At 42.0% G+C, this 15,003-nt stretch overlaps 5 protein-coding genes across 6 annotated transcripts; 2 read left to right on the top strand and 3 right to left on the bottom strand.

Moving 5' to 3' along the window:
• Positions 1 to 2,705: 2,705 nt before the first annotated feature.
• On the bottom strand, positions 2,706 to 5,300 carry LOC106356007 (DNA polymerase delta subunit 3). 2 transcript variants are annotated; one of them, XM_022704721.2, is made up of 8 exons: positions 5,079 to 5,300; positions 4,766 to 4,821; positions 4,551 to 4,675; positions 4,273 to 4,432; positions 3,829 to 4,175; positions 3,273 to 3,728; positions 3,053 to 3,161; positions 2,706 to 2,950 (listed from the first exon to the last, which is right to left on the bottom strand). In XM_022704721.2, the coding sequence occupies exons 1-8, from the start codon at positions 5,145 to 5,147 to the stop codon at positions 2,818 to 2,820; spliced, it is 1,455 nt and encodes a 484-aa protein (XP_022560442.1). In that variant the 5' UTR covers positions 5,148 to 5,300; the 3' UTR covers positions 2,706 to 2,817. The 2 variants fall into 2 exon arrangements, with proteins under 2 accessions (XP_022560442.1, XP_022560443.1); XM_022704722.2 differs by having other exon boundaries at positions 3,273 to 3,725.
• Positions 5,301 to 5,594: 294 nt separating this feature from the next.
• On the bottom strand, positions 5,595 to 7,089 carry LOC106356008 (50S ribosomal protein L13, chloroplastic). Its single transcript, XM_013795861.3, has 4 exons — positions 6,759 to 7,089; positions 6,265 to 6,450; positions 6,006 to 6,176; positions 5,595 to 5,905 (listed from the first exon to the last, which is right to left on the bottom strand). Exons 1-4 carry the CDS (start codon positions 7,002 to 7,004, stop codon positions 5,789 to 5,791), a joined length of 720 nt encoding a protein of 239 aa, XP_013651315.2. The 5' UTR covers positions 7,005 to 7,089; the 3' UTR covers positions 5,595 to 5,788.
• Positions 7,003 to 9,349, top strand: LOC106354544 (protein VTE6, chloroplastic). Its single transcript, XM_022704723.2, has 6 exons — positions 7,003 to 7,114; positions 7,204 to 7,647; positions 8,172 to 8,425; positions 8,494 to 8,617; positions 8,859 to 8,963; positions 9,060 to 9,349. Exons 2-6 carry the CDS (start codon positions 7,246 to 7,248, stop codon positions 9,153 to 9,155), a joined length of 981 nt encoding a protein of 326 aa, XP_022560444.1. The 5' UTR covers positions 7,003 to 7,114; positions 7,204 to 7,245; the 3' UTR covers positions 9,156 to 9,349.
• A 671-nt stretch (positions 9,350 to 10,020) lies between these two features.
• On the top strand, positions 10,021 to 13,419 carry LOC106354549 (mechanosensitive ion channel protein 6). The gene is made up of 5 exons (XM_048761571.1): positions 10,021 to 12,059; positions 12,131 to 12,254; positions 12,322 to 12,615; positions 12,697 to 12,899; positions 12,972 to 13,419. Exons 1-5 carry the CDS (start codon positions 10,441 to 10,443, stop codon positions 13,279 to 13,281), a joined length of 2,550 nt encoding a protein of 849 aa, XP_048617528.1. The 5' UTR covers positions 10,021 to 10,440; the 3' UTR covers positions 13,282 to 13,419.
• On the bottom strand, positions 13,396 to 14,917 carry LOC106354548 (B-box zinc finger protein 22). The gene is made up of 3 exons (XM_048761574.1): positions 14,502 to 14,917; positions 13,870 to 14,304; positions 13,396 to 13,787 (listed from the first exon to the last, which is right to left on the bottom strand). Exons 1-3 carry the CDS (start codon positions 14,682 to 14,684, stop codon positions 13,518 to 13,520), a joined length of 888 nt encoding a protein of 295 aa, XP_048617531.1. The 5' UTR covers positions 14,685 to 14,917; the 3' UTR covers positions 13,396 to 13,517.
• Between the last annotated feature and the right edge of the window lie 86 nt (positions 14,918 to 15,003).

Below are 15,003 nucleotides of genomic sequence, written 5' to 3'. Positions count from 1 at the left end.
AAGGAGAACTAGAAGATGAAGTGTATATGAAACCACCTCCGGGGATGGAAGAAATGGTGAAACCAGGGAATGTTCTTAGACTCAGAAAGGCAATCTATGGCTTGAAGCAATCACCAAGAGCTTGGTACCACAAGCTAAGCACTACATTGAATGGAAGGGGATTTGTGAAGTCTCAAGCGGATCACACACTCTTCACTCTCACCAGCAAGCAAGGAATTACGGTAATTCTAGTCTATGTGGATGACATCATCATCACGGGTAGTGACAAAGAGGGGATCAGTTTAACCAAGACATTTCTCAAGGCCGCATTTGACATCAAAGACCTGGGAGAACTGAAGTACTTCCTTGGCATTGAGATGTGCAGATCAAAGGAAGGATTATTCATGTCCCAAAGAAAGTATACCCTGGACATATTAAAGGAGGCAGGAGATCTTGTTGGAAGACATGCCAAGACACCACTTGAAGAAGGTTACAAGGTATTGCGAGAGGGGGAGTATGAAGACACTCCATTTGAAGATGTCAAGCAGTATAGACGGATGGTTGGGAAGCTGATCTATCTAACCATCACTCGGCCAGATGTGTGTTTCGCAGTTAATCAAGTGAGCCAGCACATGCAAACTCCCAAGGTTCATCACTGGAACATGGTGGAGAGGATTCTAAGATACTTAAGAGAAGCGCCAGGACAAGGTGTATGGATGGCTTGCAACAAGAACACTGAGGTGATAGGATACTGTGATGCAGATTGGGCTGGAGATAGAGTAGACAGAAGGTCAACCACCGGTTATTGTACATTCATTGGAGGGAATCTTGTCACTTGGAAGAGCAAGAAACAGAAAGTAGTATCTTGTTCAAGCGCAGAAGCAGAGTACAGATCAATGAGGAAGCTAACCAGTGAGCTTATCTGGATAAAGGGGCTTTTAGGCGACTTGGGAATTGAGATCACCTCTCCCATGACCATGCACTGTGACAACCAAGCCGCAATACACATTGCATCCAACTCAGTCTTTCATGAAAGGACAAAGCACATAGAAGTAGACTGCCACAAGGTCAGACAAGCAGTGGAGCAGCAAGTGATTCTCCCATGTTATACAAGAAGTGCGGATCAGCTGGCTGACATCTTCACCAAGGCGGCCAGTAGCAAAGTTTGTGAGTCCATTCTTCCAAGACTTGGACTCATAAACCTTCCATGTCAATGATCTCCTCACCGTGGAGTATTCTACTCTTTTTCCTTTGCTTGGTTTTTATCCCAAGTGGTTTTTCCAAGAAAAGTTTTTAATGAGGGAATACTTCATGGCTTTCCAAGCTTGACACTCACTACTGTCAAGCTTGAGGGGGAGTGTTGACATGAAGAATTAAACAAAGGGAAGTAGTGGAGGAAGTGGGAGAAGTGGCCATATCACTTACCAAATGGGGAGGAATGGCTAGTCCACTACTAGTTGGTGGAAGAAGTGGGAGGAGTGGCCATATCACTTACCAAATGGGGTGGAATGGCTAGTCCACTACTAGTTAGTGGAAGAAGTGGGAGGAGTGGCCATATCACTTACCAAATGGGGAGGAGTGGCTAATCCACTACTAGTTATTTATTCTTCCACCATTGAGTGCTTATTGCTTTTGTTTCCTTTAAATACACCATGTATGTTACACAATTAAACCTACAATTCAATACAAACATTTCTTTCATTCTCTCAATCTCACAAATCCTCTCATTCTCTTAAATTCTCAAATTTCTCTTCTCTCTCAAATACTTACGGTTACTTCACTCCTCTTTACTTTGTTCGTGTGCTTCATCACGGTTAAAACACTTAGAAGCTCTCATGATCTCACAAATTATCAGGACGCACCTTTGTACGGTTCGTTGGAGTGACTCGTAGGAGTAATGAGATTGTCTTGTACTCGTCGTCGTTTCAGTACCTGGTGTACTACAATACAGAGAGGAACACGGTCGTAAGAGTCGACATCCAAGGAATGGAAGCTTTTTTGGGTTATCAAATCTTCACTTTGCAAGATCATATAGAGGACGTGAGGCTTATGAAAGTGTAGAGGACTTCAAAAGCTTATGCAAGTGTTTTGATCTTCTTTTTTTTAGAGACTATTCTTTGGGAATCGTAATCTTTATATCAATCATATGTCTCTGTTAGTATAAAAGGGGATTTTGATCTTGGAAAACTAGGTGAAAATGTAAGCCTCGTCGTTACCGCTCCTGCAAAATCAACGAGAGGATGATTCAATAAATATAATCGTTTTAAAATGTGTAAGAAGAATCTGAGTCCAATTGTGGTGGAGTTGGCTTTACCCTTTGTATCCAGAGTAGGTAGTCTTGTAGTTGTAGATGAGATTGCTTAGCACTTTCTCAGAAGATGGTCTGTTGAGTGACTTTCTAGCTTCACTGCACCAACATTCAAGTAAAAAAAAATAAAAAATAAGCCAGAGCTACTGGATCTTCATACATACGTAGGATAGAGAGAGAACTTACCTGACTAGATAGTTAGCAGCGTGTTGAGTCACCTGGATTGCGTCCTCAGAGTGTGGAATCTCAGATGATCCCCACTGAATTTCTTATTGGGCTTTAATCGAACCCAATCCGACGACATAGGTTTGTGTGGGTTATATATAGCTGGAAGCTAATGATGAGGACTCAGAAGTGGAGACTTCGTATTTTTGTTTTGTAAAAAATGAGCTACACACTACACTTGCACCAAGTTCCATGATCGGTGCCATTAACGGCTCAAGTTTTTTCAATACATAAACGAATTCAAAGCATACAACCAGACGACACCAAGTTCTGAGAAAAATACAAACAAAAGAGCTTTCTTTTATTTAGACTTTCTTCTTGAAGAAAGACATTATGTTCCCTTGCTTTGGATCTTTCACGTTCCCTCCTTTCTTGCTTCCTGTTTTCCCTCCTGCGTTTACAGCTCCCATGGCCGGGCTCTTCTTCTGAACAACAGCCCTGAAACAATGGAACTCGGATGCTTTTAACATTGTTTCAGACAGTGTTCACAAAGGTTAAGTTGGTCTTACACAGTAGGCTATATCATCTCAAGAAACATACCTGTTAACAGCAGCATTTGCGCTTTTGCCATCATTTAACTTCTTACTCGTATCACTGTCTTCTTTCTTCTTTGTGTTTGTTTCTGTATCCTCCCAGACTACCTCAGTTACTACATATGCAATCAAAAGAGATACATGTCAGAACTCGCACTTAGCCAACTCTTGGCGGAAAGAGATATTATTGAAAACGAGATATTAGATGCTTAAGCATGTGAGTATACCTTCTCTCCCACGCTCATCAATCCTCGTCTTCAACACTTTTTTCCTTTTCGGTGAACTAGGAGCATTAGTCATTCTTCCCTTTGACGGATTGACTCCAGCTTCAGAACCATTTCCCTGCATCTTCTCCTTTGATGAAGCAATAGGTTTCTCCTCTTTTTTGACACCGGAAGTATCAGCAGAGGTAGTTTTTTGCCAGTCTTCTCCGCTGACCTCTGGTTCATCTGGTCCAGATACACGTTTATCAGGATTTTCCGGACCTGAATCTTTGGTTTCTTCGCTATCTGGACCCGGATTAATCTTAGGACTGCTAGGAGATGCTAAGCTGATAACATCTTCACACTCTTCATCAGAAAAATCAAATATCACCTTCCTTTTTCTGTTCCTGATACTGACATCTGGGGCCTCATCATCGCTGCCTCCCTTGTGCTCCGCACCGTGAGAAGGCTTTTGGGCTTCTGCACCAATTACAGAACATTTCAAAGAGGAACAAGACTAACTAAAACAGATGCCTAAGGATAACTTTCAAAGAAGAAAAACATAGATAAGAAAGTAAACCTGAGTCATCATGGTTTTTGACCTCTATTGTTGCAGATGTATCTTCTGCTTTCACAGGCACACGGCCCCACATATTTTTCAACGAACCCCCTGTTCCAGTAACGCTCTTTTGGGCTTGACCGTTCTTTTTAGTAGCGGGCACAGGAAGGGATTTTTCTTTATCATTGGAGGATTTCGCAGGCTGTTTTTGAGCTGGAGCAGTAGTAACAGTTTCATTTTTAGCCTGATAGCCAACCTTAGGGATTGAAGGCACTGTAGTTCTCACACTTGCAGTTCCCGGGGCTGTAACATTTGCAGTGGCTCCCTCTATATTACGCTTTACAAAAGAATTGGAGATGCCACAAAACCTGGTCCACAATAAATAAACACACATCTCTTGTTTCAGTGACAAGCCCGAGTCAACAGTACTGGAAAGTATTCATGTAATAAGAGAAGGGTGTGTACCTGTTGTCTCTCAAGCAATTATCAGCGGCAGAAGGCTCCCTGAAGAGTTCTTCTGCTTGCACAAACTCACTGTTCCATATAGCTGCTGGCTCCATCGGAATACTAGCTTGAACACTGTATATAGAAACTGAGTGAGTTCCATTGAACTCTTTCTCCACTTCTGCACAAAAGCAATAACAATAGGCAAGTCTCGAATCGTTAAAAATCATCTAGTACTTTACTTTCACCAGAAGGAGAAAGCTAAAAAATTCAAGAGAACTATGTGCAATGAATGTTACCTGAAAGTTTTGAACTAGATACAAGCCTTGTGCGGTGATCAGAAGGAGTGTTCTTTAGCCACCCAGACACAATATAAACAACTTCGAAACCTTTCCCATTTTTCTCGACGAAATCCTTAAGCAAGCTAATAACAAGAAGAGTCACGGCCAATAGATATAAAAAAAATATATATATATTTTTAAGTTGCCAAAATCTAGAAAAGTCAACAATGTACCTCTTGGCAGTTTTTGATGAAATAGAGAAATTTCGACTCAGCCATTTGTAAGATACCTGAAGAAATTGAACTAATCAGCATTCATTATAACCCCTAATCACTCAATCTCAACACCAAATAAGTCTAACCTAACCCGGCACACGGATACAACAACAAACTACATATAGAAGCTTCGAAATTAACCAATTGAAACCTAAATCTACGCCGATGCAAGCATGGAGAAACGAGTTTTGACAAGCTCTGAAACCCAGTGAAATTGTAACCGGCAACATTGAGGAATCGAGGAATGGATTGAGAAATAATCGGTAGTTACCACTTGAAGCTGATCGGAGACGAGAGACTCGAGTTCGTCGAGGATATTTAGGGTTTCGGTGTGTGTCATCGTTCCTCTTCTCTTTGATTTGTTCGTTTTTTCTCAGATTTGGGAGGTTTTCGTTGGAGGCGATGGCTGTCTTTCCCGCCACTCCTTGCGCGGTGCTTTTAATGGAGAGAGAGAGAGAATTATCGACGATGTGGGCCTGCAGTAGCGAGTCTGTTTGGCCCATTAGCCCATATCTATCTATCTAATTGCTGTTCTTTTTATTTGTTTTTTTTACTATTTATTTTTCTTGGAAAAATGTAAAATTTTGAAAACTAAAACATATCTGACAGTCACGGTCTATTATTTGTTTTCATCTTTCTTCAATTGATGATGATGAAAATGTTTTATCGCAAATGGTGACCTTAATGAGAAGTTTTGTTACATAGTTAACAAAGGAGGTATTGCTTATGGTGTTTTGGAGTGTTCTGCACCATGTCATCTCTATATATGTCTTGTTTCTGAGGAAGATAGCAGCAAAAAAAAAAAACTGAATAAAAGATTATTTCACATTACAAAGCTTTTAAATCATAGAGTTGATAGAAACAACAATCTGCAAACTCTCCTCTACTTTTGAGATGATGGAAATACAGAAAAATTAAGAAGAAAAACCTCAATGCGCTTGGGGATAATGGTAGCTTAGTAGAGATATTTTGATAGTGTTTTTACTTCTGCAGATGTATTCTCTTGTCCCTGATGGGAAGATCAAGCGGCTTCTGTGCCTCGTGAGGATGGTCTGGGCCTTTGTACACCTTCAGGTGATTGAACAGAGCTCTCCCAAGCTGCCAGCAAAACGATCAAACCATGTAAAAGAGTGAGTGAGTGTGAAAACTAGTAAACAGATTATACAAATATCGCCACAAGGATTATTATGTATCTAACCCGTCCCTTTGGAAGCATTCCACGAACAGCATGCTCAATGATTCTCTCTGGAATCCTCTGCTGCAACTGATCAAATGTTTCAACCGTCATACCACCAGGTCTTCCCGAATGCCTCCTGTACAGCTTCTGGTTCCTCTTCTTTCCAGACACAGCTACTTTCTCAGCATTCACCTTTAACCCAAACACACAAAAGAAGAAAACATAAGCTACACGAAAAAAAAAGTGCTTCACAACAAGTCTTGTTTCTCATTTCTCATACCACAATGACAAAGGCTCCCATGTCGACACTGGGAGTGTAGGAGGCAAGGTTCTTCCCACGGATGTGATTAGCAATGGTGGACGCCAATCTACCGAGAATCTTGTCAGTTGCATCGACAACGTACCAAGGCTTGTCCGTGTTCACATGGTCTGAAGCCTTTGGATACCATGTCGTGTTCCAAATGTCCTGTAAAAACCAAAAGCACAGACTCAATAACTCTACCATCCAAAGTCTACAACTTTAACATAACCCATTCTCAAAACACAAAGCAAGGAAGTAAAAGCTCCACACTTTAGGAATCAAAAGCATAGATTCAATAACGTTACAGTTCAAAGTCTACAACTTTAGTTAAAACCCATTATCAACACACAAAGCAAGGAACTAAAAGCTCCACACTTTACGAATCAAAAGCATAGATACTTATACAAAGCGTTGAAGCCAAACGAAGATCGAAATAGAGAGAGAGAGAGAGAGAGAGAGAGAGTAATCATTACAGGGCCATTAGCTTCCTCTTCGTCGAACATCCACCGTTGATTCGCCGGAACAAGGGAAGTAGTAGTCTCCTGCTCAGCTTCGCACTTCACCTGCAATCCCCTCTTCGTGTTCGCGTAAATGCCAACACGTGCCGACGGCTTCGAGATGGCAGTTAGAGAGAAGCCTAGAAACGGAGACCTTCTGTTACTTCCAGAAGGTTTCATCGAAGGGAGTATAACCGTTGAAGACGAACAGAGAACCGCCATGTTTGTGTTTCCTCTCCTCTGCTATTTCGATTACTCGGATAAGATTGGGTTTCTTCAGTTAATAATCACAGTGGTGGCAATAACTGTAAATAAGATTATGTATAGGACTAGTAAGATAATATAAAACGGGTTTAGGATCCGACTCATTTGGAGCTCCGGATACGCTAATTTTTACTTATTTTTTATTTTATTTTCTCAGGTCTTCTCGAGCAAGCAAAGTGTGAATATTGAATACAAAGTCATGGCTTCGATTTCGTCAACTCCACTCTTAAATTCTACATCGCTTTCACCTCTAAGATTCCCCAATTTCTCTTCTCCGTCTCCGTTCGCTGGATCCTGCCGATTTTCACACCGTAATTTGGGACCATCTCTATCGCCGGCGGTGAACAGATCCGGCGGCGCTATTATGGCGGCGGCATCGATGCAGGGAGTGGTGACTGAGGCGATGAGCCTGATCCAAACGGCGTCGCCGACCTGGAAGTCCGCGGTGGCTAACAATGTGTTGATATTCGTTCTCGGGTCGCCGCTTCTCGTCACCGGATTGTCGGCTTCCGGGATCGCCGCGGCGTTCTTGCTCGGGACTTTGACTTGGAGGGCTTACGGGTCTGCTGGGTTTCTCTTAGTCGCTGCTTATTTCGTTTTGGTAAGTGCAATTGTTATGAATTGGGTTTGTGTTTGGGATTGTGAATTAGGTTTCAAAGGTGTAGTCTTTATTATTGGTTTTGGGTAATGTATTGAAGTGGCATAAGACGTTGGAGATCCTTGTAGAGAGAGAGAGAGCTTTTGTTAATAGGCAGTGTATTGTCTGTGTAGATTGAAACTTGAATTTAAGGAGCTAAGTCCTCTGATCATGCTCAAAGGCTGAGTCTTTATTATTGGTTTTGAAAATGTATTGAAGTGTTGTAGACGATGGAGATTCTTGTAGGGAGAGATTTTGTAATAGGCAATGTGTTGTCTCTGTTGATTGAAACTTGAGATTATGGAGCTAGGTTGTGTGATCATGCCCAACGTTTAGATGATTCGTCTCTTCTCTGTATAATTTCCTTAAAGCTTTAGATTTTAATATTGTATTTCACGGACATAGAGCTGGAAAGAGTAACATTAAGTTTGCAGTTGATTATTCTGGCGTTGAAGTTGGTTTATAGATGATTTACAATGATGTCACAGGGAACAGCGGCAACAAAGGTTAAGATGTCCGAGAAGGAAGCGCAGGGAGTAGCCGAGAAGAAGAAAGGTAGAAGAGGACCACGCAGTGTGATTGGTTCAAGTGCTGCTGGCTGTGTCTGCGCTATTCTCTCAATATATCAAGTTGGAGGATCAGCTTTCTCTCAGCTTTTCCGCCTTGGTTTCGTTTCCAGTTTCTGCACTAAAGTCTCCGACACCGTCTCCAGCGAGATAGGGAAAGCTTTTGGAAAAACTACGTGAGTCTGCTACTCTTATTCAGCTATAACCTCTTCTGTCCGATTACTAACTGGTGCAAAATTTGCAGGTATTTAGCGACATCATTTAAGATAGTACCAAGAGGAACCGAGGGAGCTATGAGTGTTGAAGGAACATTGGCTGGGCTTTTAGCATCATTTTTTCTTGCCTCTGTTGGCTGTTTCCTGGGTCAGGTACTAATAGACGTTATTTTAATATCTTTGTTGAGGAATGTGAAAGTATCTTTGTTGTTTTGCTAGATGAGGTATAGAAACCATAAACCTGACTGCACTCTGGTAGTAAGATACTAGCTTATATATATATTTGTCTGATTACAGATTTTGAACTCCTTATCTTGTATTCATTGAACATTTACCGAGAATCAGTGTATAATTGCAAGTTTTTTTTTCCCCCTTTTTGGTCTTCTGAGAACAGATAACTCCTCCAGAAGCAGCTGTTTGTGTACTAGCTTCCCAGATTGCCAATCTTGGAGAAAGCATAATAGGTGCATCTTTTCAAGACAAAGAAGGCTTCAAATGGGTATATATGCTCACTAAACTTCCTTTAATATCTCTCGATCTGTTTCTCCGTTGGCTGTGTATTTTTGTCTTATTGTGGTGCTATTTTTTTTTGTAGCTAAACAATGATGTAGTCAACGTGATCAACATAAGCTTGGGAAGCATCGTGGCGATATTGATGCAGCAGTTTATACTCCAGAACTGGGTCAAGTAAAACCTGCCACAGTGGTCTCATGGGGTTCTCTGTAAAGTTAAGGTTATTTGTTATTTAGCGTATCGCATTTGTTCTAATGATGTGTAAATACATGGTGTTATGTAACAATAGTCCCACAACATGTTGAACTCGATTCGCAGTTGATAGATTCTCTCCAGTAGACGAGAGAGGAGAACTCAAAATCTCTTTAATCACTTCTTTTTTTATTGATTATATAAAACACGCAAATAAATACATTTCTGAAAGTTTAACGAAAAAAAAAACTGTAACCAAAAAGACAAGAAGAAAGAAGACAAGAGACGTTGGTAGACGAAAAAGAACAAAGAAGAGTCGTGATTCTCTAGAACACATTTCTTTTTGTCGTTTTTCGACGACCTACTTACTTACCCATCTCTCTTTTTGCCATATTGGTGCATAATGTTTATTACGTTACATAAAAAGATAACGTTTCTGCTGACCAACTTTCAATGTTGAAGAAGACTCTAGAGAGAAAATCATAAGCATTGACTGCGATGTAGTAGCGAAGATACTAAACGACTCGAGAGTGTTTTAGAAACATGGAAAGACCATTTTTTTACTTTGCGTTGCTTCTACGAACCTGTGGTCCATATAATCAAGATACGACAATGGCCCATGGGCCGTGACATCCAACTCACAGCTGACATTACCTTACCACACGCGCTTGCCAAACGCGTGAATAGTACCACCGCAAATCTAACTTTTTCTACCTCAAAGTCAAAAATCTCCAGCTCACCTCAATACTCGCTTGTGCAGACTCCGTAACTTTCTGGTTTCTGTAACTTTTCTCTTTACAAACTTAATGAAACTATTAAATACTCACAGTATTAAACCAAACATGGAAACTATTAGATTTTCATAAATATTCGGTCGAATCAAATAAAATATATGAACTGATATCCACTATAGAAAATTACTTAAAACAACTTAATTTGACTATAACACGACTAGACAGAGTGTAGACGGCGATGCGCCGTGATCGAGTTCTTCTCGAACTGCACAAAGTTTGGTGAAGAAAATCAAGAGAAACAAGAGTGATGATGATGACGTTCTTGTTGCGTGGTAGCGATTGGTTGACACGCGTCATACCTTCTTAATTAACATCAATTTAATTTCCTTTATTATTTACTCTATTGCATCACAGTCTATAAGCTATGATCTGAAAAAAATAAAAAAAGCGTTTTCTCTTCTTCGTCTTTAAGCTTTCACAGTTACCCAAAAGTGAAGTATACGCGTAACCTTATTTCGCTGGATTATACTTTGAATCATGGCCGTTGATTCGACTGACCGGCGAGAAGTCATCCTCAAAATCAACGATCATCCCGAGAACGCAACCACCACCAATGGAGCATCCGGCGAGACTCCCGGCAAGATATGGAGAGACGGAAGCTACGATTTCTGGACCGACGGCCACGACGGCAACCTCCACAAAGGCGTCAACCCCCCCGAAGGCGAGAGATCCTCCGCCGCGGCCTCCGAGGAAGGCAAAGACAACGAGCCGTTCGAGTTCCGACGCGGCGGCGATGATCCTCCGATGAAGCTCATCGGTCAGTTCCTCCACAAACAGCAAGCCTCCGGCGAGATTTCCCTCGACATGGACCTGAGCATGGACGAGCTTCAGAACCAGTCCAAAGGCTTGACTCCCGTCTCCGAATCTCCGGCGTCGGCGAGAGCTAACAACAACAACAGCCGCGACGGAGAAGTCGTCGTCAAGTGTAGCGGAGCCGCCGCCGCTCCGAGTCAGAGAAGCTCCACGAACTTGCTCAAGATGAGGACTAGGTCGCGCCTCTCCGATCCGCCGACGCCGAAGCCTCCGCTGCCTCCCTCGGGTCGGATCCCGAAGTCGGGGCAGATGAAATCAGGTTTGTTCGGGAAAAGCCCTAGAAATCACCAAAACGACGACGAAGAAGACGATCCGTTCGCGGAGGAGGATCTACCTGAAGAGTATAGAAAAGATAAGCTCAGCTTGTGGATTGTGCTGGAGTGGCTGAGTTTGATTCTGATCATCGCCGCGTTGGTTTGCACGCTCTCGATACGTTACTTGCGCGACAAGGTATTCTGGGAGCTTCATCTCTGGAAGTGGGAGGCGATGGTGTTGGTGTTGATCTGCGGGAGGTTGGTGTCCAGCTGGATTGTGAAGATTGTTGTTTTCTTCGTTGAGAGAAACTTCCTTTTGAGAAAGAGGGTTTTGTATTTTGTTTACGGAGTTAGAAAGGCGGTGATGAATTGCTTATGGTTAGGGCTCGTGTTGCTTGCGTGGCACTTCTTGTTTGATGAGAAAGTCGCGGAAGCTGCGAATACTAAGGCCCTTCGTAAAGTGACTAAGATCATTGTTTGTTTGTTGGTTGGGTTCTTGCTCTGGCTTGTGAAGACGCTTTTGGTTAAAGTTCTTGCTTCCTCGTTTCATATGAGTACTTACTTCGATAGGATTCAGGAGTCTTTGTTTACTCAGTACGTGATCGAGACCTTGTCTGGTCCTCCTTTGATTGAGATTCAGAGGAACGAGGAGGAGGAAGAGAGGATCAGCGTTGAGGTTAAGAAGTTTCAGAACCCTGGTGGCGGTGGTGTTGAGGCTCAGAAGAGTCCTACGGTGACGGCAACGGTTGAGAAGAGCCCGTTGCTGCTGTCTCGCGTTCTCTCTGAGGGAGGTGGAGATAAGAAAGGGATTACGATTGATAGCTTGCATAAGCTGAATACTAAGAATGTTTCCGCGTGGAAGATGAAGAGGCTGATGAATATAATAAGGCATGGGTCGTTGACTACTTTGGATGAGCAGCTGCAAGATCCGAACTTGGAGGATGATAAAGGAAACCAGATTAGGAGTGAGTTTGAGGCTAAGCTTGCTGCTAGAAAGATCTTTCACAATGTAGCCAAGCCTGGATCAAAGTAAGTAAAATCAACATCCAAGGCCATTGACCATATCACATTGTAAGTATTAACCATTAGCGATTGTTTAGGTTCATCTACCTGAAGGACATATCACGGTTTCTCCCAGATGACGAAGCTTTGAAGACTTTAAGTCTCTTTGAAGGAGCAACTGAGACGAATAGGATTAGCAAATCATCTCTCAAAAACTGGGTGGTAAGAAGTTTGGATGATGAGTTCACAATCTTTAACATTAATGAATCTAACCAAACGTTCTTCACAGGTGAATGCTTTCAGAGAGAGAAGAGCACTTGCGTTGACACTAAACGACACAAAAACAGCAGTGAACAGGCTTCACAAGATGGTGAACATCGTAGTTGGTATCATCATAGTCATCATCTGGCTTATCATACTTGGCATCACTTCCACCAAGTTCCTAGTGGTCATGAGCTCTCAAGTCGTGGTTGTTGCATTCATATTTGGAAACATGTGCAAGATAGTATTCGAATCTATCATCTTCTTGTTCGTGATACACCCCTTTGATGTAGGCGATAGATGTGAGATCGACGGAGTCCAGGTAAAATTAAAACAATACTTGTCAGTTTTCGATATTGTATGCAATGTTTTAAAGATAACTATCTTATGTGTTTTACTCCAGATGGTTGTGGAAGAGATGAACATACTGACAACAGTGTTCTTGAGGTTTGATAACCAGAAAGTTGTGTACCCGAACAGTCTCCTCTGGACTAAATCCATTGGAAACTATTACCGTAGTCCAGACATGGGAGATGGAATCGAATTCTCCATCCACATTACTACTCCAGCTGAGAAAATCATGCTCATCAAGCAGAGAATCACAAAGTACATTTCATTATTCACAAGTTTTATAAGTATCACAAGCTATATACTTATGACATACATTCTCTGTGATAGTTACATTGAGGGGAAGAAGGACCATTGGTATCCAGCGCCAATGATAGTATTCAAAGACATGGAGTCGCTAAACAGCGTGAGGATTGCGGTCTGGCCAACGCATAGAATGAACCATCAAGACATGGGAGAGAAATGGGCTCGAAGGTCTCAGCTTGTTGAAGAGATTGCCAAGATCTGCAGAGAGCTTGACATTGAGTATAGGTTGTATCCTCTTGACATCAATGTCAGAACCTTGCCCACTCCTACTGGTTTGCCTGTTTCCGACCGTCTTCCACCTCACTGGGCTGCTCCTGGTTCCAGCAGCAAATGAGTCGGTATGGAATGTGAAACATTTTATATAGTTTTGGATCAAGAGGACCTGTGTTTTCTACTGGATGATAACTTCACTTTTAATGTAATGCACTCTGCATAGTGTAGTTTAGTCTAATTCAAAAATTATGTTTTTCCATTAATATAACAAAGAACACTCAACATTAAGTCCCAAGCCAACTACAATAACACATTGAGTCACATCTCTTGACGAACCGGCCGGTTTGTTGAGGATGGCTAGAACCGTCGCCGCCGTTTCCCAACCCTCTGGTTAGGGGAAGAACCGGTGTAAGGAGTTGAGGAAGCTATGTCCGGAACAAACACTGCTGAGTGGTGGTTAAAATGTTTAGGCCAGTTGAGACCAGAAGCTGTTGGTGGAGAAGGAATCTGTGGAACAGCCCATGATGTCTCACTTCCCAAGTAGTTATTGTTATCTTCTCCATCTTCTTCTCCTCCAGACCGCATCATCGAAGAACTGTCTGAATCTCCTCGCCTGCTAGTATCCGCCTGCAACAAAAAATGGATTTACATAATACGAAACCAAAACAAAGATGATCAATCTTTGCTTGTTACACACTAGATAAACTACCTTAGATGATCCATTAATCTCCATGTACTCATAGCTCTGATCAAAGTCAGTTAATCTGAAAATCTCCTCTATCTGCCACTGAGGAATGCTCCCAGCCGCTGATCCACTGCTTGCAAAAGGAAGCTTCGTCGAAATGTGATCACTGACATTAGTTTCCTGTAAAACAACCTGCTGATGATGATGATGATCAAAGTCCATCTTCTGAGGCTCTGATGTTGGCAGAGTAACTTTCTTTGCCTCATTGGTTTTGTCATCATTGGATGGTGAAGGTTTTGTAGAAGGACCAGTGTCCGTACACTCAAGACCAACTCTGATTCCAGTAAGAAGAAACCGCTGGTGAGCTGAAACACGAGGGTTGACAGTGTGGATTGCCACATCACACTTCCTACATAGCAAAGCTCTATCTTGCAGACAAAAGAAGAACCCAGAAGCTTCCTGTCAACAAACACAGTACCCCCAAAAAAAAAGTTTCAGGCTTTTTCAAAGAAAAACACAATCACAGAAACAGCATAAGGTTGTCAGAGCTTGAAGACTCTTGCAACCTCTCTGATACCTATAAAGATCGAAACTTTTTGGAGAATAAAGCCCAAAGATTGAGAAATGAGATGAGAGAGAGAGAGAGGAGCACAGACCTGACAGATGTCGCATTTGGGTATGGAAGAGGAGGAGACAGAGAGAGGGACTCTCTGGTGTTTTCCGGCGAGTTTATTAGCGGCGTGAACTTTCTCATCGCAAGCCCAACACAACGCAGCTTCATCTGCGCAGCATAGCACCGCCGCTTCCGCCGCCTCGCACACGTTACACTGAATCTTCATCCTTTTCTTTTCTTTTTTTTTATCTTTAGTTCATCCAACAGAAGATTCAAATCTCGAGAAAACGTGATGGTTGAAAAATAGTATTAGGAAAGAGAAGGAAGTGGAGCCTGTTCTGTCTCCTAAAGGCTTTGAGAGGTTTATGGTTTAAGCAACTCTTGTCTGAAGGAGGATCTTTTGTTTTCAGAAAAAAAAAAATTTGTATTTTTAAAATTGTCTGACTTATCATCTTTACTGTACATTAGGATTCTAGATAAGTCATTAGTGGAAAATATCATTCAAATTAATAAAATAATAAATAGTGGGCGGTTAGGAAGATTTC

This window comes from Brassica napus, chromosome C6 (assembly GCF_020379485.1).
Source record: "Brassica napus cultivar Da-Ae chromosome C6, Da-Ae, whole genome shotgun sequence".
Lineage (NCBI taxonomy): Eukaryota > Viridiplantae > Streptophyta > Magnoliopsida > Brassicales > Brassicaceae > Brassica > Brassica napus.
Note: the sequence above shows the minus strand (reverse complement) of the source record. Positions and strands in the feature narration are given on the sequence as shown.

Coding starts and splice junctions, on each gene's coding strand:
- LOC106354544 (XM_022704723.2), top strand. CDS start 7,246: ATGGCTTCGATTTCGTCAACTCCACTCTTAAATTCTACATCGCTTTCA. Junction 7,648..8,171: donor TCGCTGCTTATTTCGTTTTG/GTAAGTGCAATT, acceptor ATGATGTCACAG/GGAACAGCGGCAACAAAGGT. Junction 8,426..8,493: donor AAAGCTTTTGGAAAAACTAC/GTGAGTCTGCTA, acceptor CAAAATTTGCAG/GTATTTAGCGACATCATTTA.
- LOC106354549 (XM_048761571.1), top strand. CDS start 10,441: ATGGCCGTTGATTCGACTGACCGGCGAGAAGTCATCCTCAAAATCAAC. Junction 12,060..12,130: donor GTAGCCAAGCCTGGATCAAA/GTAAGTAAAATC, acceptor GCGATTGTTTAG/GTTCATCTACCTGAAGGACA. Junction 12,255..12,321: donor CATCTCTCAAAAACTGGGTG/GTAAGAAGTTTG, acceptor CGTTCTTCACAG/GTGAATGCTTTCAGAGAGAG.
- LOC106356007 (XM_022704721.2), bottom strand. CDS start 5,147: ATGACACACACCGAAACCCTAAATATCCTCGACGAACTCGAGTCTCTC. Junction 3,729..3,828: donor CAAAAACCATGATGACTCAG/GTTTACTTTCTT, acceptor TAATTGGTGCAG/AAGCCCAAAAGCCTTCTCAC. Junction 3,162..3,272: donor TGATGAGCGTGGGAGAGAAG/GTATACTCACAT, acceptor TTGCATATGTAG/TAACTGAGGTAGTCTGGGAG.
- LOC106356008 (XM_013795861.3), bottom strand. CDS start 7,004: ATGGCGGTTCTCTGTTCGTCTTCAACGGTTATACTCCCTTCGATGAAA. Junction 6,451..6,758: donor AAGAGGAAGCTAATGGCCCT/GTAATGATTACT, acceptor TGGTTTTTACAG/GACATTTGGAACACGACATG. Junction 5,906..6,005: donor GAATGCTTCCAAAGGGACGG/GTTAGATACATA, acceptor TTTTGCTGGCAG/CTTGGGAGAGCTCTGTTCAA.
- LOC106354548 (XM_048761574.1), bottom strand. CDS start 14,684: ATGAAGATTCAGTGTAACGTGTGCGAGGCGGCGGAAGCGGCGGTGCTA. Junction 14,305..14,501: donor CCAAATGCGACATCTGTCAG/GTCTGTGCTCCT, acceptor GTTTGTTGACAG/GAAGCTTCTGGGTTCTTCTT. Junction 13,788..13,869: donor AGATTAATGGATCATCTAAG/GTAGTTTATCTA, acceptor TTTTTGTTGCAG/GCGGATACTAGCAGGCGAGG.